Source organism: Physeter macrocephalus, chromosome 18 (assembly GCF_002837175.3).
Source record: "Physeter macrocephalus isolate SW-GA chromosome 18, ASM283717v5, whole genome shotgun sequence".
NCBI lineage: Eukaryota > Metazoa > Chordata > Mammalia > Artiodactyla > Physeteridae > Physeter > Physeter macrocephalus.
The window spans coordinates 56,292,910-56,313,298 of NC_041231.1; the positions used below are offsets into that span (position 1 = coordinate 56,292,910).

Sequence of the window (20,389 nt, forward strand, 5' to 3'; positions counted from 1 at the left end):
GCATCTGGAGCCTGTGCTCCGCAACAAGAGAGGCCGAGATAGTGAGAGGCCTGCGCACCGCGATGAAGAGTGGCCCCCGCTTGCCGCAACTAGAGAAAGCCCTCACACAGAAACGAAGACCCAACACAGCCAAAAATAAATAAATAAATTTATTTAAAAAAAAAAAAACAACAACAACTTGGGAACAAAGACTGGAATAGACTAGGAAGTACAGAATTGAGCCCAAGTCGATACAAGAACCAAATAAACGAAATAAAGAGAGCAACCCAGATTAGTGAATGAAAAATAGATTTACAGATTATCATTATATCATGTTGGGACGACCAAGAAGATATCTAAAAGCAAAGTTAGAGCCCAACTTTCTACTTTCAGCTAAAATAATTAAGGTTAAACATTAAAAAGTACTATAAGAAAAACACAGGTTAAAAATTAATGTATAATTAATTATATTTAGTTTTGTTAGAGAAGTAGAATTTTCTAATGAACCAGACATAAGGAAAAAACATGACTGATGAATTTAAAGATAAGTTTTACATTGTGTAAATAAAGTCAAGGCATGAAAAGCTAGAAAAAATATTTGCAACACAGAAAGGTCAATACTCTTTATATACATAAAAAATGCCTTTACGTGAATAACAAAACAGCAGAACTTCTCTCTCAAGGCAGCTGACTAGACCTGTATGCTTATCTCTCCATCCTTCCCAAATTCCACTGAAATGACCAAAAACAAAAAACACCACACACATGCAAATAATTTTAAAATACACAGTAGTGCTGAGAAGCTGGAAAGAGCAACAGCAACAATCTACAGCCATGAGGGATTCCTGGGAGGCAAGTGGGAACAAACTAAGGATCAGCAATGGGGTTTCCAGTCTTCAGCCCTGGAGAGGAAAACAGAGGACCATCAAAAAGGGGAATTTCCAAGCAGACGCTTAGAAAAATTCAAAGATTAAAGGTAACAGCAGAAGTGGGAAAAGGAATAAGCCAAGGGTAATCTGATAAGGACTAAATTTAAAGACTTAGAGAGCTGTCAAGTTAATCATTCTCTCCACATCCCCTCTAGCAGTTACTTCTGGAAACAGACTCCAAGATAAAGCTTCAAGACTTCCAGATGCTTCAACAAGCAATGTGCACACCTCATAACAAAGCCCGAGCAGCCACACTGCCCCCAATGCCCCTTCTCCCCCATTAATAATTCCTTTCCTCTAAGAAAAAGACACTAGATGCAGGTCATGTGGTGAAAACCTGCATTCGCTGCTGGGGGCACAGGGTTTCTCACTTAAGCTGAGCAAACAGTCTCCAACCATCTCACCTACAATTACAAATCGACAATCATGAATCACCAGATGACTGAGGAAAACAGCCGTATAGAAGCAACAGACTCAACAAGCAGAAGTGGTCTCTTTGTAAACTAAGAAAAGCTTAAATACGATTGACCTCTGAACAACACAGGGGGGTTAAGAGCACCTCTGACCCTCTACGGTTGAAAATCCGAGTATAACTTATAGTCAGCCAACCTCGGACATGTGATACTGAAGTATTTGCTATTGAAAATAACCCACCTGTAAATGGAACCAGGCAATTCAAACCTGTGTTGTTCAAGGGTCAACTGTATACCCAAGAGTCTTAAAGTGATTCAGTAAAAAAGCAATCAGACTACAAAGTAAAAGAATGACAAAATGTTGGGAATTAAAACTATCAAAGCCAAAATAAAAATTCAGCATTTGGGTTGAAGAGCAGAACATACTCAACTGAAAACCAACTGAATTTGGGCTGGAAGTGTTATTGTCCTGGAACTCTGCAAAAGAACAAAGAAACGGAAAGTATAAAAGAAAAGTTAGGAGATACTGAAGACAGTTTAATCTCTTCTGGAACTTCTTTTGAATGAAGATTATTTTTTGAAAGAGCAAACAGAAAAAAACGGATGCAGGAAATACAAAGAATTTCCCTGCACTGAAGACAGATTTGAATATTAGTTATAAAGGGCCCAACGAGTACTGGGAAAGATGAATTTTAAAATGCCCTTCTGGATTCATAGTGGTAAAGCATATGATCTCTAAAGAAGGGGAGAAAATTCCAAGAGCTTTCAGGGAGATTTTTTTTTATTTGGTTACTTAAAAGGAAATTTAAAAAAAAAAAGGAAGTGAGAACCTGATTCCCCCAGAAAAGTGGGTTTGAAGCCTAGTAAAACAAGCCTTTGACTTAAATACTATAAAGCTCACAGTTTACTACAACTGATGCAAAGGACATATTCTCAGCAGGGAACATCTGGCTAGAGCTGTCCTGAGAGAGGGGTTTCAAGGTCTTCCTGATTTCTCCCAGGCTGGAATGAGGACATTCAGCCTGCCCAGGCACAGATCCCACCAGGACTCAGGAAACTCCAGGTGGAGGCTTAACAATCTTTTACTCCCAACCACATCAACCTGATGCTCCAGTATAATTACCTCATATGGTTGCAAAACTGCCTTTCATGAGCCATTTCACCCTGATATAGTAACAACATTCCACCTACAATTTTTTGCTACACCATCAACACCAGCTTTCTACATTCTCATAGGTAATTTAATGTGCAAGGCATCATTCATGTAAGGTTGTACTGCAACTAAATCTGTGGGAATGGCAATCACGAGACCAAGGGGGGTGGGGGGACTGAACCTTACAGGCCTGTCCAGGGACTACCAGACCATCAGGTCTCTTATTAACACCACCGGATGCTAGAAGACAATGAAGCAACATCTTCAAAGAATTAATGAAAAGAAATTTTAAGACCTACAGTTTTATACCAACCAAATTATTCAAGTATAAAAGTAAAAGAAAGATCTTATTAGATGTGCAAGGATTCAAAAAATTCAACACCTTCAAACCCTTGCTAAAAGAATTACTCAAGGAGGTACTTCAAAAGTGAAAAATAAACCAAGAAAGCAAATAACACAAAAAACAGCATGAAAAAAATTAAACCTGTAGTCGTCAAAATAGTTGTTTGGTAATATGGGTGGAAAGCTTCAGACAACTGGCAAGTAATTATTCCTAAGAAATCATTTTTTTTTAAAGTAGCCCAGGGATTGTAAAATGGTGCATTCACTTTGGAAACCGGTCTGGCAGTTCCTCGTACAGTTACATATAAAGTTATCACACAATCCAGCAATTCCACTCCTAGGAATACATCCAAGAGAAATGAAAATATATGTCTACATAAAAACTTGTACATAAATGTTCTTAACAGCATTACCAATAGCTAAAAGGTGAAAACAACCCAAATGTCCATGAACTCATGAATGGATAGATAAAATGTAGCCATACAATGAACTAATATTTGGCAATATAAAGAAATGAAGTACTGATTCATGCTTCAACATGGATGAACCTTGAAAATATTAGGCTAAGTGAAAGAAGACAGTCACAAAAGATGACATATTGTGGGATTCCATTTATATGAGATGTCCAAGATAGGCAAATTTTATAGAGACAGAATGTAGAATTAGTGATAGCATAGGGAGAGTTGTGGGGAAATGGAGAATGACTGCTAATGGGTATGGGGTTTCTTTCTGGGATGATGAAAATATTCTAAAATTGATTATGGTGATGGTTGCACAACTCTGTGAATATTCCAAAAGTCACTGAGTTGTACACTTTAAGTGGGTAAACTGTATGGTATATGAATTATATCTCAATAAAGGTTATTAAAAAAAAACAAAAAATTGTGTAACACAAAGTGCATGGTGAGGAATAGGTTAAGTGTTATCTCTTGAATGGAATGTGGTTACACATCTTAATTCTCTGGGTAGTTAGAAAAATATGTATAAATATTTTGGGTAGATTTTAAAAAGTAACTCCAAACAAAATAGAAATGGAATTTATAACTTTCAATCACTAGAGGAAAAAATAAGGAAAACCAAGAATTCTAAATAAGTTATCACAATAAATATGAATGTGTTAAAAATTTCCATATTGAAAGACAAATTCTCAGACTCAGTATAGAACTAAAATCTAGTTATATGACCAATACAGAAGATATAACCAGATGACAAAAAGGAAGAAAATTAAAGGTAGGGTTTCCTTTGAGGAGATAAAAATGTTCCAGAACTAGATAGAAGTGATCACACAACATTGTGAATGTACTAAATGCCATTCAATTGTTCATTTTAAAATAGTTAATTTTATAGACATACCTCATTTCATTGCACTTTGATTTAATGCACTTCAAAGATACTGTATTTTTTACAAATTGAAGGCTTGGGGCAACCCTGCATCAAACAAGTCTTATCGGCACCATTTTTCTAATAGCATTTGCTCACTTTGTGTCTGTCACATTTGTTAATTCTCAGTATTTCAAACTTTTTCATTATGTTAAGTAGGGTTTTTTTTGTTTGTTTTTTTAAATTAATTAATTTATTTTTTTGGCTGCGTTGGGTCTTTGTTGCTGCACAAGGGCTTTTTTCTAGTTGTGGCGAGTGGGGGATACTTTTCATTGCGGTGCACAGACTTCTCATTGTGGTGGCTTCTCCTGTTGCGGAACATGGGCTGTAGGTATGCAGGCTTCAGTAGTTGCAGCACGTGGGCTCAGTAGTTGTGGCTCGCAGGCTCTAGAGCGCAGGCTCAGTAGTTGTGGCACACGGGCTTAGTTGCTCCGTGGCATGTGGGATCTTCCCGGACCAGGGCTCGAACCCGTGTCCCCTGCATTGGCAGGCAGAGTCTTAACCACTGCACCACCAGGAAGTCCCAATCTTTTTCATTATTATTACATTTGTTATGGTCATCTGTGATCAGTGATCTCTGATGATACTATTTTAATTGTTTTGGGGCGCCATGAACCCGGTCCATGTAAGATGGTGAACTTAATCGATTACTGAAATGACAACAGAGGATTCAGAATATTACATAAACTTAGTTGATAAAGCAGTGGCGGGGTTTGTGAGGATTGACTCCAATTTTGAAAGAAGTTCTACTGTGGGTCAAATGCTGTCAAACAGCACTGCATGCTATAGAGAAATCATTCATGAAAGGAAGAGTCAACTGATGTGGCAAACTTCACTGCTGTCTTGTTTTAAGAAACTGCCGCAGCCTCCCCAACCTTCAGCAGCCACCGCCCTGACCAGTCAGCAGCATCAACATCCAGGCAAGACCCTCCACCAGCAAAAACATTAGGGCTCACTGAAGGCTCAGGTGATGGTTACCATTTTTTAGCAACAAAGTATTTTTAGTTAAGGTATGTACATTTGTTTTTGAGATGTAATGCTATTATACACATAATAGCTTACAGTATACTGTAAACATAACTTTTATATGCACTTGGAAACCCAAGAATTCATGTGAGTAGCTTTATTTTGATATTTGCCTTATTGTGGTGGTCTGGAACCACAATATCTCTGAGGTATGTTATGTGAATCTCACTTCAATTAAAAAGGGACAAGAACATATCAGATAAATGCTAGCCAAAAAAAGCTGGGGTGAGTGGCAGTATTAAAATCAGACAAAATAGAACACAGCAAAGTGATCTACAAGGCTGGTCTTATAGATGAACATAGACACAAAACCCTCAGATATGATACTAACAAATCAAATACAAGAGTTAACAAAAGTCTTAAAATCCACTAGTTTATTAAAAGAATACCTTATAACTAAATAGAGATTATCCTAGGAGTACAAGAATGATTCAACATTAGATTTCCTAATACAATTCACTCCATTAGCAAATAGAAACAAAAGCCTATATGATCACCTAATAAAAAGGCACCTCCCCAGCCAAATCCTATCTCCCCAATTCAACAACCATTCCTGATTAAAATAGTTACACAGTTAAACCTACCTTCCTTAATTCAATAAAGAATATCTACCAGAACCTACAGTAAAACCTGTATTATCAATAAAGCATTAGAAACACCGCAATTAAAGTTATGAGTCCGCCAAGGATACCCATCTCATCCCAATCATTCAACATTACACTGGCAGTCCTAACCTATGTAATAATGAAAAAAAAAAGTATACATATAAAAAGGAAAAGAAAACCATCGTTGTTTCACAGATATTACTATAATTTACTTATAAAATAATAAAACTATTAGAACTAATTACTCAAAATGGCTACACACAAGAGTAAAACAAGATAATCAACAGCTTTCTTACAAACCACAAATAGTCAGAAATTGCCAAATCCAATTCATTTTTTATAAATCCTATTTATCAAATATAGTAAGAAGTACATAAGACTCATCTGGAAAAAACTTACGGCTTCAAGAGCATCAAATGACCTTAAATAAATAGAGAGATACAATATTCCTAGGTGATAAGATTCAATATTGTAAGGACATCTCTTCAAATTAATTTATAAATTTAATGCAATCTCAATCAAAGTTGTAGTGGAATGTAAGGAACATTGATTTCAAAAATCACCTCTAAGTGTTAGTGTAAGTATACAAGCACAGTAAGAAAGAGAAAAATTTGTATGATTTACCCTACTGAATATTAAAATGCATGATAAAGCTATGGTCAATTTAGAAATGACTCAGAAATAGAACAGGGTCAAGAAATAGTTACACATATGTGGGAATATAATACAATTAATGGTGAGACAACTAGCTATGCATTTGGGGGAAAAAAGTGAGATTACATTCTTATCCACACAGAAAGAACTTACAGCTTTAGGTGGCAAATTTTTTTAAAAATTATTTTTTAAATTTATGTATTTATTGTATAATTTGTATTTATCAATAAATAAATACACCCCGTGTGGCGTGCGGGATCTCAGTTCCCCAACCAGGGATTGAACCCAGGCCATGGCAGTGAAAGCACTGAATCCTAACCACTGGAGCACCAGAGAACTCCCACTGGTAAATATTTTTAGCATTTAAAGAAACTATATTGTCTTCAAATATTTGTATAATCCTGGGGATAAAGAAGCCATGTTTAAGCAAACTAAACCCCACAAGGCTAAATAAAAGTAACACTCTAGATTTCATGCAAATTAGAAACTTATTTTGATAAAAAATGTCATGAATGATACCAATAACAAATGACAAAAGAAAATTAATACCCATAATACACAGGAAACATAAATCAACAAAAAGCGATATGGAAAAATATCAAGATATTATTAAATGAAAAATAAATTGCAGGGCTTCCCTGGTGGCACAGTGGTTGAGTGTCCGCCTGCCGATGCAGGGGACACGGGTTCGTGCCCTGGTCCGGGAGGATCCCACATGCCGCGGAGCAGTTGGGCCCGTGAGCCATGGCAGCTGAGCCTGCGCGTCCGGAGCCTGTGCTCCGCAACGGGAGAGGCCACAACAGTGAGAGGCCCGCGTACCACACACACACACACAAAAAGGAAAATAAAATAAAATAAATTGCAGAATATGTAATACACTCATTCGTGTGTATTTGTTTTATACTACGTGTGTATTTGCAAGTGTACAGTACAAGTGTACAGAAAAATGTGAATGGTAGGGACTTCCCTGGCAGTCCAGTGGTTAGGACTCCGTGCTTCCACTGCAGGGGGCCCGGATTCTATCCCTGGTCAGGGAACTAAGATCCTGCACACCGCACGCAGGGCGCGGCCAAAAAAAAGAAAAAGAAAGAAATATGGAGTGAAGGAGGTAGGTTAGCGGAGACCAGAGACATTCAGTTTTCACTCTATATATACATGATTTTAAATTTATTTGTACAATGAACACGCTGCTTTAAGCTTCTGTAATTACATTAATGTATAAATATATTCTCATTAAAAAAATTTTAAACCATACAAAAGATAAGGAGTTAAAAAGCAAACCTCCCCAAAAAAAAAAAAAAAAAAAAAGCAAACCTCCCTATTCAAACACATCCCCCAAACCAATCTTATTTCCCTCCTAGGAGGTAATTTTCATTAACGTCTTTGCTCCCTTTTATATCTCTAAAACATTTTTTAAAGAAAGAAAGAGACCCGGGATTTCCCTGGTGGTTCAGCAGTTAGGACTCCACGCTTTCACTGCCAAGGGGCCAGATTCAATCCCTAGTCAGGAAACTAAGATCCCAGAAGCCATGCAGCCGGCCAAAAAAAAAAAAAAAAAAAAAAAGCCCCTAAAAGAAAAAATAAATGGCTAATAAGCATATTTAAAATGTTCAATTTTAATAATCACAGGAACACAAACAAAAACCATTTGCTTTCTGTGTGAAGTCAAAGACAAATATATGATATGACTTATATGTGGAATCTAAAATAATGGTACAAATGAACTTATTTACAAAACAGAAATAGAGTCACAGATGTAGAAAACAAACTTATGTTTGGGGCGGGGTATAAATTGGGAGTTTGGGAATTGACATATACACACTACTATATATAAAATAGATAACTAATAAGGACCTACTGTATAGCACAGCCAACTCTACTCAGTACTCTCTAATGACCTATATGGGAAAAGAATCTAAAAAAGAGTGGAGATATATATAACTGATTCTCTTTGTATACACCTGGAATTTACACAACATTGTAAATCAACTCTACTCCAATAAAATTTTTTTTTAAAGTTTGCTTTTTTTCACATGTGCAGGGCTCCCCTGAATATTAGCTGATGGTCTGCCTGGTGGGTGTCTATGCCAAGTCAGTTTTTATTAATCTGAACATCTCCCACCCCAAGAAAACGGGCAAATATTAAAAGTTTGAGCATTTGCAGAAACAAACCCTGTCAAACACTGAAACACCACTAGAGGGAATGCAAACCAGTTTAAACCTTTCTGTACAAGTTGGCAGTAATATCAAAAGCCTTAAAAACACATAAGCCAACCCCAACCCACCCCCTACACACACACACAAACACACACACAAAACTATTAGAACTAATCAATGAGGTCAGCAAGGTTGTAGGATACGAGGTCAAGGATACAGAACTCAGTTGGATTTCTATGATCTAGCAATGAACAATCTGAAAATGAAATTAAGAAAATAATTCCATCTTCAATAGCATCAAAAAGAATAAAATACTTAGGAATACATTTAACAAAAGAAATGCAAGACATGTATGCATTAGACTATAAAACACTGGTAAAGAAATTAGAGAAAATCTAAATAAATGGAAAGACATCCCATGTTCATGAATTGGAAAACAATTTTTTTAAGGCGGCAATACTCCCCAAATTGATCTACAGGTTGAACACAATCCATATTAAAATCCCAGCTGCCGGGGCTTCCCTGGTGGCACAGTGGTTAAGAATCTGCCTGCCAATGCAGGCGAAATGGGTTCGAGCCCTGGTCCAGGAAGATCCCACACGCCACGGAGCAACTAAGCCCGTGTGCCACAGCTACTGAGCCTGCGCTCTAGAGCCCGCGAGCCACAACTACTGAGCCTGCGTGCCACAACTACTGAAGCCCGCGCGCCTAGAGTCCATGCTCCGCAACGAGAAGCCACCACTATAAGAACTCAACACACCTCAACAGAGTAGCCCCCACTCACCACAACTAGAGAAAGCCCGTGCACAGCACCAAAGACCCAATGCAGCCAAAAATAAATAAATAAAATAAATAAATTTATATATAAAAAAAAGAAAATTTTGTTAAAAAAAATCCCAGCCTCCCTTTTTGCAGAAATTGGCAACGTGATACTAAAATTCAAGAAAGGGCTTGTATTTGGAAATATAAACCAAAACCACTATGAGATACCACTTCATACCTTGTAGGATGATTAGAATCAAAAAGAAAATAAATCTTGGTGAGGATGTGGAGAAATTGGAACACTCATATTGCTGTTGGGATTGTAAATCAGTGCAGCCACTTTGGAAGCAGTCTAGCAGTGCCTCGACGTATTAAACAAAGAGTTACCATATGATCCAGCCATCCCTTCCTAGGTAAATGCCCAAGAGAACTGAAAACTATGTCCACAGAAAAACTTGCACATGAAGGTTCACAGTAGCATATTCATAATAGTCAAAATGTGGAAACAACCCAAATGACCATCAACTAACGAAAGAATAAACAAAATGTTATATATATATATAATACAATGAAATATTATTTGGCAACTAAAGGAATGAAGTACTGAGACATACTACAGCCTGGATGACCCTTGAAAACATTATGCTAAGTAAAAGAAGCCAGACAGAAAGGGCCACATATTATAGGATTCCATTTATAAAGAAATGACCAGGAGAGACAAATCCATAGAGGTAGAAAGTAGATTAGTGGTTACCAAGGGCTGAGGCCAGGGGAGACCAAGGAGTGACTGCTAACAGTTAGAGGTTTCTTTTTGCAGTGACAGAAATGTTCTAAAATCAGTAATGAAAGCTGTACAAATGTGAATATCCTAAAAATTCCTAAATTGTACACTTTTATAAGATCAACTTTTCGTGAATGATATCTCAATAAAGCTGCTTTTTAAACACGGCTATGCCCAAACTCATAGAACTCTACACTAAAAAGGGTAAATTTTACTGTATACCTCTATAAATTTGACTTTAAAGAAGATTTATATACCCTGTCACTCAGTCCTAAGTAGTCATCTGTAGAAAACATTAAAGACCATCCAGAAAGACGTAGCTTAAAGAATGTTTGTTACAAAATTGCTACAAAAAAGAAAGAAACCTAAACTGAACAGCAGGAACCTGGATATTTATGGAATACTAGGTGGCCTTTAAGAATGCCAGAAGAGAGCTTCCCTGGTGGCGCAGTGATTGAGAGTCCGCCTGCCGATGCAGGGTACACGGGTTCGTGCCCCGGTCTGGGAAGATCCCGCATGCCGCGAAGCGGCTGGGCCCGTGAGCCATGGCCGCTGAGCCTGCGCGTCCGGAGCCTGTGCTCAGTGGTTAAGAATCCGCCTGCCAACGCAGGGGACACGGGTTCAAGCCCTGGTCCAGGAAGATCCCACATGCCGCAGAGCAACTAAGTCCGTGCGCCACAACTACTGAGCCCGCATGCCACAACTACTGAAGACTACTGAAGCCCATGCGCCTACAACCCATGCTCCACAAGAGAACCCCGCGCACCGCAACGAAGAGCAGCCCCCACTCGCCGCAACTAGAAGAAAGCCTGCAGCGCAGCAACGAAGACCCAATCAGCAAAAAACAAATAAATTAAAAAAAAAAAAAGAATGCCATAAGAAATTAATCAGTGATGGGGAAAGGTAACTTATCAGGTCTCCCCAGAAACTGGCACATTTAGATTGGGTAATCTGAGCAGAGTTTAATAAAGGTCTTATTTAGAAAGCAGGGTGCAGGAAGACCACAAGCCATAGCGCAGTGCCTGGCAAGAGGAAGCAGCTGGGAGTGACCAGTCAGCAGAGCCAGGGAAAACAGCCGAGTGCAGAGGGCTGCCAGACAGCCCGCACAGCACGGAGGGACACAGCCAGGCTGCTGAGCCCCAGCAGGGAGGAATCCCAGGAACCTGCTCCCCTCCCACCTTACAGCCTCCTGCGGGTGCTGGGAGGACATCGGAATCCAGTGGGACATCAGAGGGGACCCTGGACACGATCCGTGAAAGTCAGCCTGCAGGGTGGAGAGCCGGGTGGAGAGGGCATCCAAGTGACAAATGGAAGATGTCCAGCACAGATGGTCGTCACAGCAGTAAACAAGAAGTAGTTTACAAGTGACTACATTTTTTAAAAACTACATATAAGTAACACAACCACTTAAGAAACTCTGGAATGGTTTACTCCAAGGGGTAAACAGTGGTTCACCCAGAGTTCCTCAACGGTGGTGCTGTTGGCAGCTGGCAAAGCAATTCTTCATGGTTGGGTACTGTCCCAGGCACTTTAGGACATTAACCTCCCTGGCCCCCAGGGCACTAAACACCAATAGAAACCTCAGGCATTACAATAACCAAAGATTTTTGAAAAGCCTCCCCACTCCCAGACATGGGTTGGTACCATGCCTGATAGTAACCACCGTGGGGGTGAGAATTAAAGGGTTTTTTTTTCCTCACCTGCATTTTTATAATTTTTCTACCAAGACTAGGTATTGTTTTTGTGAAATAGAAAAAATACGTTCACTATTCTTTAAAAAGAACTCAACAGGGGGCTTCCCTGGTGGCACAGTGGTTGAGAATCTGCCTGCTAATGCAGGGGACACGTGTTCGAGCCCTGGCCTGGGAAGATCCCACATGCCGCGGAGCAACTAGGCCCGTGAGCCACAACTACTGAGCCTGCGCGTCTGCAGCCTGTGCTCCGCAACAAGAGAGGCCATGATAGTGAGAGGCCCGCGCACCGCGATGAAGAGTGGCCCCTGCTTGCCACAACTAGAGAAAGCCCTCGCACAGAAATGAAGATCCAACAGAGCAATAAATAAATAAATAAATAAATAAATAAATAAATAAATAAATAAATAAATAAATAAATAAATAAATAAATAAATAAATAAATAAATAAATAAATAAATAAATAAATAAATAAATAAATAAATAAATAAATAAATAAATAAATAAATAAATAAATAAATAAATAAATAAATAAATAAATAAATAAATAAATAAAAAAGAACTCAACAGGATAGAATAATTTAGATTCCAGCTCTCGGGAAACCCTATTTTGTCCTTCCCCTAACTTTGCTCATGACAGTAAGTAAATGAAAGGCGATCTGACATTATTACACGGATGGCATAACTCATTTTGAAGTCACCAGTAACAGGAAGGGTGAGATTAACTCACCTTCTGACAAATCACTTTTATTCTTCATATACTCATAACTGTTATGAGATCACAGCATCCTACGAGTCACAGGTCAAGTACTAGATTGCTTCCAGCTTGTTATAAAACTTTAAAAGGAAGGAAACCATTACAATTTGGTTTCTACACGATGTTACATTGGCACAGCCTAGAGTATTTTAGCAGGTTTAGCTATTACCACTCACCCTTGTGAGAAAGCCAGGGCAAGGGGTTTTGACAACAGATTTGGGGAAACATTGTGCTTTGTTCTCTATTACTTCCCCCAGGCTCAAGCGGGGAGTCAGGTTCTTAGTAATTCTTTGTCTCAGTATTTTGTATTTTCAAGGCAGAAAGTAGCATTCTTCTGGGGGCGGGTCTAACTTAATCTCAGGGCTGGAAGAGTAATAGTTTGAAACCGCCCTGCCCCCATCCTGGGATAAAGAAGCAGTGGTACCATTTTTCACTAAGTTCAAGAAACCATCCATTGTAAGCTGCATCCTGACCCAGATATTAAAACATGAACAAAAAACGATCTTGGATCAATAAAACATAGTATACCATTTAGGGTGATCCTTAGCATTTTTAATTTTAAAATTTATTCTAATGTAAAAAATAGTTTTAGTTTAATAGGCTCACATTACTGATGACAGTTTAAATTAATACAACTTTGGGGAAAGATAACTTCAGGATATGTATCAAAACAGAATATGTAAATTTGTGTACCCTTTGACACATCAAAATATACTTTAAGGAACTTTCCCTCAAGAAAGTCAACTGGAGGGTTTCCCTGGTGGTACAGTGGTTAAGAATCCGCCTGACAATGCAGGGGACAAGGGTTTGAGCCCTGGTCTGGGAAGATCCCACATGCCGCAGAGCAGCTAACCCATGCGCCACAACTACTGAGCCTGAACTCTAGAGCCCGCGAGCCACAACTACTGAGCCCGTGTGCCACAACTACTGAAGCCCGCGTGCCTAGAGCCCATGCTCCGCAACAAGAGAAGCCACCGCAATGAGAAGCCCACGCACCGCAATGAAGAGTAGCAACTGCTCGCTGCAGCTAGAGAAAGCCCGTGCGCAGCAACGAAGACCCAACACAGCCAAAAATAAATATATAAATAAAATTAATTAATTTTTAAAAAAGAAAAAAAAGTCACTGGAAAAGTGTGGAAAGAGAGGGAAAAACAGGAAGATTGCTACACCACTGGCTATACTGGTAAAACCTAGAACATGTTAGTTTTAAAACAAAGCTGAGGAAATCAAATATAGTACTTCTATATGACAGAAAACTGTAATAATGCAAGAGATCCAAGACCCTGAAAAATGTTCATGGTAAGTAAACACAGCAGTTAACAAACCCATAAGAAAAATACATGCGTAGGGGAAAAAAAGTATAAAAGGAATTTCAGAAAAAAAAAACTAAGAAAATAGAAAGATAAAAAATCAAATTTTAAAAGATCTCCTTAAACATCCATGAGTTTTCCTGATTGAGAGAACACACCAGGTCCTTAGTATTATGGAAGAAAACGGACTCCTATGAAGGCACATCATTATGATGTTACAGATCTCTGGGAAGAAAGAAGATTCTACAAGCTTCCAGAAAGGGGGGGGTGGGAATCAAGAATTGGAATTTTTTTCTGAGACTTATAAGAGCTAGAAGATAATACAGGAATACTTTCAAAATTCTGAGGGAAAACAATTTCCAGTCTACCATTCTTTACCTAGTCAACCTATTAACTATGTGTAACCGTGGAATCAAGACATTTTGAAAGATGCAAATCTCAATTTACACATGCATCCTTTCTCAGGAGACTATGAGAGGCTGTGTGTTCCCCCAGCGGCAGTGAGTCAAGACAGAGAAGGACGCAGGTCATGGGAAGGAGGGGGTCCAACCCAGGAGAGAGGAGAAGAGAATCTCCAGGGTGACACGCAGGAGATCCCAGGCCATCAGCTGTGCCCAGGTGAGCAGGCTGGGTGGGAGGAGGTCAGTAGCTCCCAGAGGATTGATCAGAAGGATGACCCTGACTGAGTACCTGCTGTCTCTCAGTTTCCTGAAAGGGGTTTCAAACAACTAAGGTAAAAGTTTGTGTCTAAATATCTAGACAGGGGCTTCCCTGGTGGCGCAGTGGTTGAGAGTCCGCCTGCCGATGCGGGGGACACGGGGTGGTGCCCCGGTCCGGGAAGATCCCACATGCCGCGGAGCGGTTAGGCCCATGAGCCATGGCCGCTGAACCTGCGTGTCCGGAGCCTGTGCTCCGCAACGGGAGAGGCCACAACAGTGAGAGGCCCGCGTACCGCAAAAAAAAAAAAAAAAAAAAGAAAAAAAGAAAAAAAAGAAATATCTAGACAGCTAAAAAACGGAAATAGAATTACAAACTCCAGGGAAAAGAAGAAATTGGGCAGAAAAGGAAAAGCACTCATAGACCACTCAGTGGCTCCTCTGTGAACAGTGTTTCCGGTATCCTAAGGTAGCACTGGTTAGTGATGTAACCCAAAGACAGGAAAGGTGTATGTATAATGGGGGTGGGGAAGAGGTGGTCCAAGAGAGCTAAAGCCTCATCTTTCAGAGTGGGAAGCCACTGAATAACATCTACAATTGGGGGGGGCGGGATTGGAATCAAGAACCAGCATTATAAACACATTATTTAGAGCTCTAAGAGATGTGAACGTGGGTACCTCTGGTATAGCGATGGTGGGGGAAACTTACATTTCTACCCGTAGAACCATGACTCTTTAAAACTTGTGCATATATAGACATGTCAACAATGAAAACCCAACTCTAGTAGTAATAAGGACAATTTTTCTTACATATTTTTCCATTTTTTTCAAAAAACGTATTTAAATCAAAAAGTATACATGCCAACATATCAACAGTGGTTATTTCTAGTAACGGGATTGTGGACCATTTACATTTTTTCTTGCACTTTCCAACTTTCGGAAAAAGTATGTAACATGGAGTTTATTGACCATAAATCAGAAAACAAGAGGTGTTTTACTTTAAGCCTGGTCCACATCCACCCCAGGGTAGAAGCCCCATCTCTGTCATTTTAGCTTCTGCTTGTTCTGCTGGAGCAGGGGAGCCTGCCAACTCCTTCATTCACACAGCAAATATTTGTTGAATTCCTGTAAGCCAGGCCCTGCACAGTGATTCCAATACCCCAGCTTTTTTGGGGATCTCCTGAAGGCCTCAATGCCAGCTGGGGGAACCAGCTGGGGCATGGGCTAAGCCAACGCTTCAAACTCCTCGTGCACTGGATCCACCTGGGATTGATTCAGTTCGTCTGGGTTGGGCTCTGAGACTCTGGAGGAGCAAGCTACTTGATGTGCACAGGTTTTGCTGAAGGTTTCTCAGAGGAACCACTGGGGTCCTCAGTCACTTCGGCACCATCATGGCCCTATATAGGCTAGATTTCAATCCCACAAATGTTTAAGTGAAAGTATACGAGATACAGCAAAAGGGGCGCTGCTTAGACAGCTGGAAGGGATGCCCCTTGGCAGTTAAGAGCAGGACCCTGGAGTCAGGCAGGCCTGGGTTTGAATCCCACCTCCACCACCCCCAGGTGCGACCTACTTCCTCTCTCTAAGCCTCAGTCTCTTCACATGTAAAATGAGATAATAATTAAAGCTACCTTCACAGGATAAGGTTGTTGTGTGGTACATGAGAGCACGAAGGCATCTAAAGCGCTTGACGAGACCCTGGCACAGGATGAAGACAATAAATAGTGGCCACCACTAGCTGTTAACACGGCCGGCGTCCGTTCTCAGCCACGAAGGGACCTAAGGGGCGATCACTTGACCTCTCAGCCTCCATGTCTTCCTATGGAGAGGAGAAGGCACATGCTCGGCCTCCTCCCCAGGAACGTTCTGAGTCTTAAACCAGGATGTGCACAGCACCAAACAGGGGACCCTTTGGTCTTCAAAAATCACCAGACAGGAGACCCTCAGATTTTATTCAGTAAACGTCTCCTGATTCACCTCGATTTTACTACCAGGGAGATAAATTTAAAAAAAAGAAAAATTCTTCTCCTCTCCTCTGATCTTGGTAAAGTTTTGCTTTTAGGGAAAAGACCACCCAGGTAGAGAGCAGGTAAGGGAGGCACCAGGTGTCCCTGACACTCATTAACACAAACTCAATGCCCACCAAGCATCCTGCTCCCAGAACACACCACGACCACAGAGAGGGCCCAGCAAGTCGAGTTTCTCTCCAACGAACCTCCCAAGGGTCACGACCCTCTCCCCCAAAAGAGCCCAAGATGATGAGACCTCGTTCAGAGAGGGGGTCTCTGAGTTCGGCACCTGGGGATGAAGAAGAGGCTGAGCAAAAAGGATTCCTTCGAAGCCCTCCCGAGCATGTGAACAAGCTCCCAGGCGAGGAGCACGGCGCGGGGCCCACCTGCGCCCCGGCCCCCGGCCCCGCCCGCCCGGAGGCACTCACGATCTCCGCCACGATGAGGAGTCCGGGCAGGGTGCGGAGGAACTCGCGGTCGTAGGCGAAGCTGCTGCTGGTGGTGGAGAAGTTCTCCGCGAAGGAGCTGGCGGTGGTGGTGACGGTGTGCGAGCGGGCGCGCTGCGGATCCTCCATCGTCGCGCCCCGGCCGGGCCGGCCCCGCCTCGGGGACCCCCGGCGCGTCGGGGCTGCCGCGCGGCCCTGAGCCCGGGGACACCGGAGGGGGGGGAGGGGAGCGCGGCGGCGCGGGGACCAGGGCGCGCGGGGGCCACCCGCCGGGATCCGTCCGGCCGCAGTGCGTGTCCGGCGAGTGCGCGGCCGCCCCTGCTCCTAGGCGCGCGGGGTCTCGGCCTGCGCGGGGGCCCCGGAGCAGCAGACCGGGCGAGGGGAGGCCACCAGCAGCCAAGGGAGGCGGCGGAGGCCGGGCGGAGGGGAGGGGGCGTGGAGAGGGGCGGGCGCGCGGCTGGCGGGGAGAGACCGCCCCGCGGAGGCGCCGAGGAGCGGCGGCCGCTTCACCTGTTGCAGGGCTCGCGGCCGGGAGGGCGCGCTGGCGCACGCTGAGCGGCGGGCTGCACGGGAGGTTGGGGGAGGGAGGGCTTGGGGAGTGGGGGGAGGGAGGGCGGGGGTCGCGGCCGCTCCGCCAGGCCCCGCCTCCCAGGGGCGGGCCGCCGTTAACCTGTCTCCTTCCACCTGGCGGCGGCCAGCCCTGGGTCCTTGGACCACGGGGAGCGCCAGGCCTCCGGGCCCTGCGGCTCTGGGAATGGAGGGGGTGGGGAGGGGCGGTGACTCCAGGGGCGTAAGAGCGGCTGGAAGTACGATCCGGCCGGACCTTAGACCCGAGATCGATGCGAGGCCGCCGGGACGGTCCAACCAGAGCTTCTCCCCCTGCCGCCGCTTCCGCTGCCGAAGCCCGGCGTGATTTCTTGCCCCTCCTGGCAGGAACAATTTGAGGAACCAACTTTTTCGCCGGGTTTGGAAGGCGAGATGCTTCTTGGCGCTCGCAGTGGCTCGATCCCCGGGATCCGTGGAGACTCGGGGCTGGCGCCTGGCCTGGAGATGAGAGCGGGGAGATATTTGGGATCCCTGGTCATGATGAATCAGTGTCCCATAACCCTCGGGAGGAAATGTTGGAGGAAAGCTTGAACGGTGTGTGTGTTGTGCAAACTGAAGTTTCTGACTAACGGGCTGTACCTTCCTGGGGTGCGGGAGAGGATGAGGGAGCCCCACACAGTGAGGCAGCTTGTTAGAGGGTCGGGCTGACCCGAGCTCCAACACCGCACTTGCATTTCTCAGCTGTGTGACCAGGAGCAAGGGCCTCCACCTCTCTCTGCCTCAGTGGTGCCATCTGTAAAATGCGTAGATGGGCGCCTTGCCAACAAAAGCATCTCCATGGCGCTCTCTCCTTTCGTATTGTGAAAGGATGGCAAGAAACGTTCTATTTTATTTAGAAACCCCCAAAAGGAAAGGAAATAATCCTTGTTCACAAATAAAGGGTTGCTCTGGGGTCACCACAAAGCCATTCCCTCTTATCTGTCCCAAGGCACGTTTAAAAAAGATCAGAAGGGGGCTTCCCTGGTGGCTCAGTGGTTAGGGGTCCGCCTGCCGATGCAGGGGACGCGGGTTCGTGCCCCGGTCCGGGAGGATCCCACGTGCCGCGGAGCGGCTGGGTCCGTGAGCCATGGCTGCTAGGCCTGTGCGTCCGGAGCACAGGCTCCGCAGCGGGAGAGGCCACAACAGTGAGAGGCCCGCATACCGCAAAAAAAAAAAAAAAAAAAAAAAAAAAGATCAGAAGGGACATTTTTTTCCACAATGTCCTGTCAGCTGAGCTGAGAAAGCAAAAAGTATTGCATACAATCTAATAAAACAAAACAAGGAATTCGTTTCTTTTAATCTAGGGCCTACTCAGGAGGACCTCAGGGAGTAAAAGTTAAGGCTTCAAAAGCATTACAAAGACGACGATTTAGAGAAATTCCATCCATGAGCATTTGCTAAGCATCTTGGGCTGGTGGGTAAAGAGAATAAGAAATATAGCCCTTTCCCCGAGAGCAGCTGTTCCCAACGTGTGGTACCCGGACCAGCAGCATCAGTATCAACCAGGAACTCTCAGAAATGCAAGTTCTCAAGCCCCATCCTAGACCCACTGAATCAGAAACTCTGAGGGCAGGGGCCAGGAAGCTGTTTTTGAACCAGCCTTCCAGGAGACTCTGATACATACTGAAGTTTGAGAGCTACTGGTTTAGAGAAACCAATTTTGCAGCTGTGGAAATAAGAGATACACACATGGAATGGCTGGAGAAGCTGTCTGTGGCATCATGCAGGACATTTAGTGAAGGCAGGAAGGAAGTCGAAACAGCTCTATTTCTGTATTACAAAGGACAAGCCCTTCTCAGAAAACCCCTGAGGCCAAATGGATTTCAAAACTCAGATCTTTAATTTAGAAAGGTAAAAGTGTACATATACCATACACCATATAACACCCTCAGTGAGGTCTGGAGTGGTACTTTAATCAAATACACTAGTTTTTGGCAATGAAAATACGTGAATGAATTAAGTGTGTGTTTGCCTTATCTACTGCAGTGTGATAAATGCTCCCAAACATCAGTGGTTTAAAATAACAACCATCTTACTCATGAATCTGTGGGTCAGGAATTTGGGCGGGGCTTGGCTGGCAGAGTCTTCTGTTCCACATGGTGTTGGTTGGAGTCATTAACTCAGCTGTTTTCAGCCGGTGGCAGGGCAGGTGTGGAAAGGCTGAAAAGCCTTCACTCACATTCTGTTCACTCCCTTTCTGGCACTTCAGTGCTCCTCTACCTGGCCTCTCTCTCTCTCCATGAAGCTTATTAGGCTTCCTCATAACATGGTGGGTTCAGAGTAGTTGGACTTCTACACAGTGGTTGGCTTCCAAGAGAGGAAAAAATAAGCAGAAGCTGCAGATCTCTTAAGATCCAGCCTTGAAATCTACAGAGCATCATTTCTGCCAATTTTTTTTTTTTTTTTTGCGGTACGCGGGCCTCTCACCGCCTCGGCCTCTCCCGTTGCTCCGGATGCGCAGGCCCAGCGTCCATGGCTCACGGGCCTAGCCGCTCCGCGGCACGTGGGATCCTCCCGGACCAGGGCACGAACCCTCTGGCACTTCAGTGCTCCTCTACCTGGCCTCTCTCTCTCTCCATGAAGCTTATTAGGCTTCCTCATAACATGGTGGGTTCAGAGTAGTTGGACTTCTACACAGTGGTTGGCTTCCAAGAGAGGAAAAAATAAGCAGAAGCTGCAGATCTCTTAAGATCCAGCCTTGAAATCTACAGAGCATCATTTCTGCCAATTTTTTTTTTTTTTTTTGCGGTACGCG

At 43.1% G+C, this 20,389-nt stretch overlaps 1 protein-coding gene across 2 annotated transcripts in view; it reads right to left on the reverse strand.

The window, feature by feature from the left end:
- The window catches only part of CMTM8 (CKLF like MARVEL transmembrane domain containing 8), a 94,659-nt gene extending 77,402 nt beyond the window's left edge, over nucleotides 1–17,257 (reverse strand). Inside the window, exon 1 of one of the 2 annotated variants that reach the window (XM_024116535.1) lies at nucleotides 17,032–17,257. In XM_024116535.1, the coding sequence (XP_023972303.1) occupies nucleotides 17,032–17,178 (147 nt within the window). In that variant the 5' untranslated portion in view covers nucleotides 17,179–17,257. The remainder of the gene's footprint in view (nucleotides 1–17,031) is intronic. The other variant, XM_055079781.1, reaches the window with a different exon arrangement.
- Nucleotides 17,258–20,389: the final 3,132 nt, after the last annotated feature.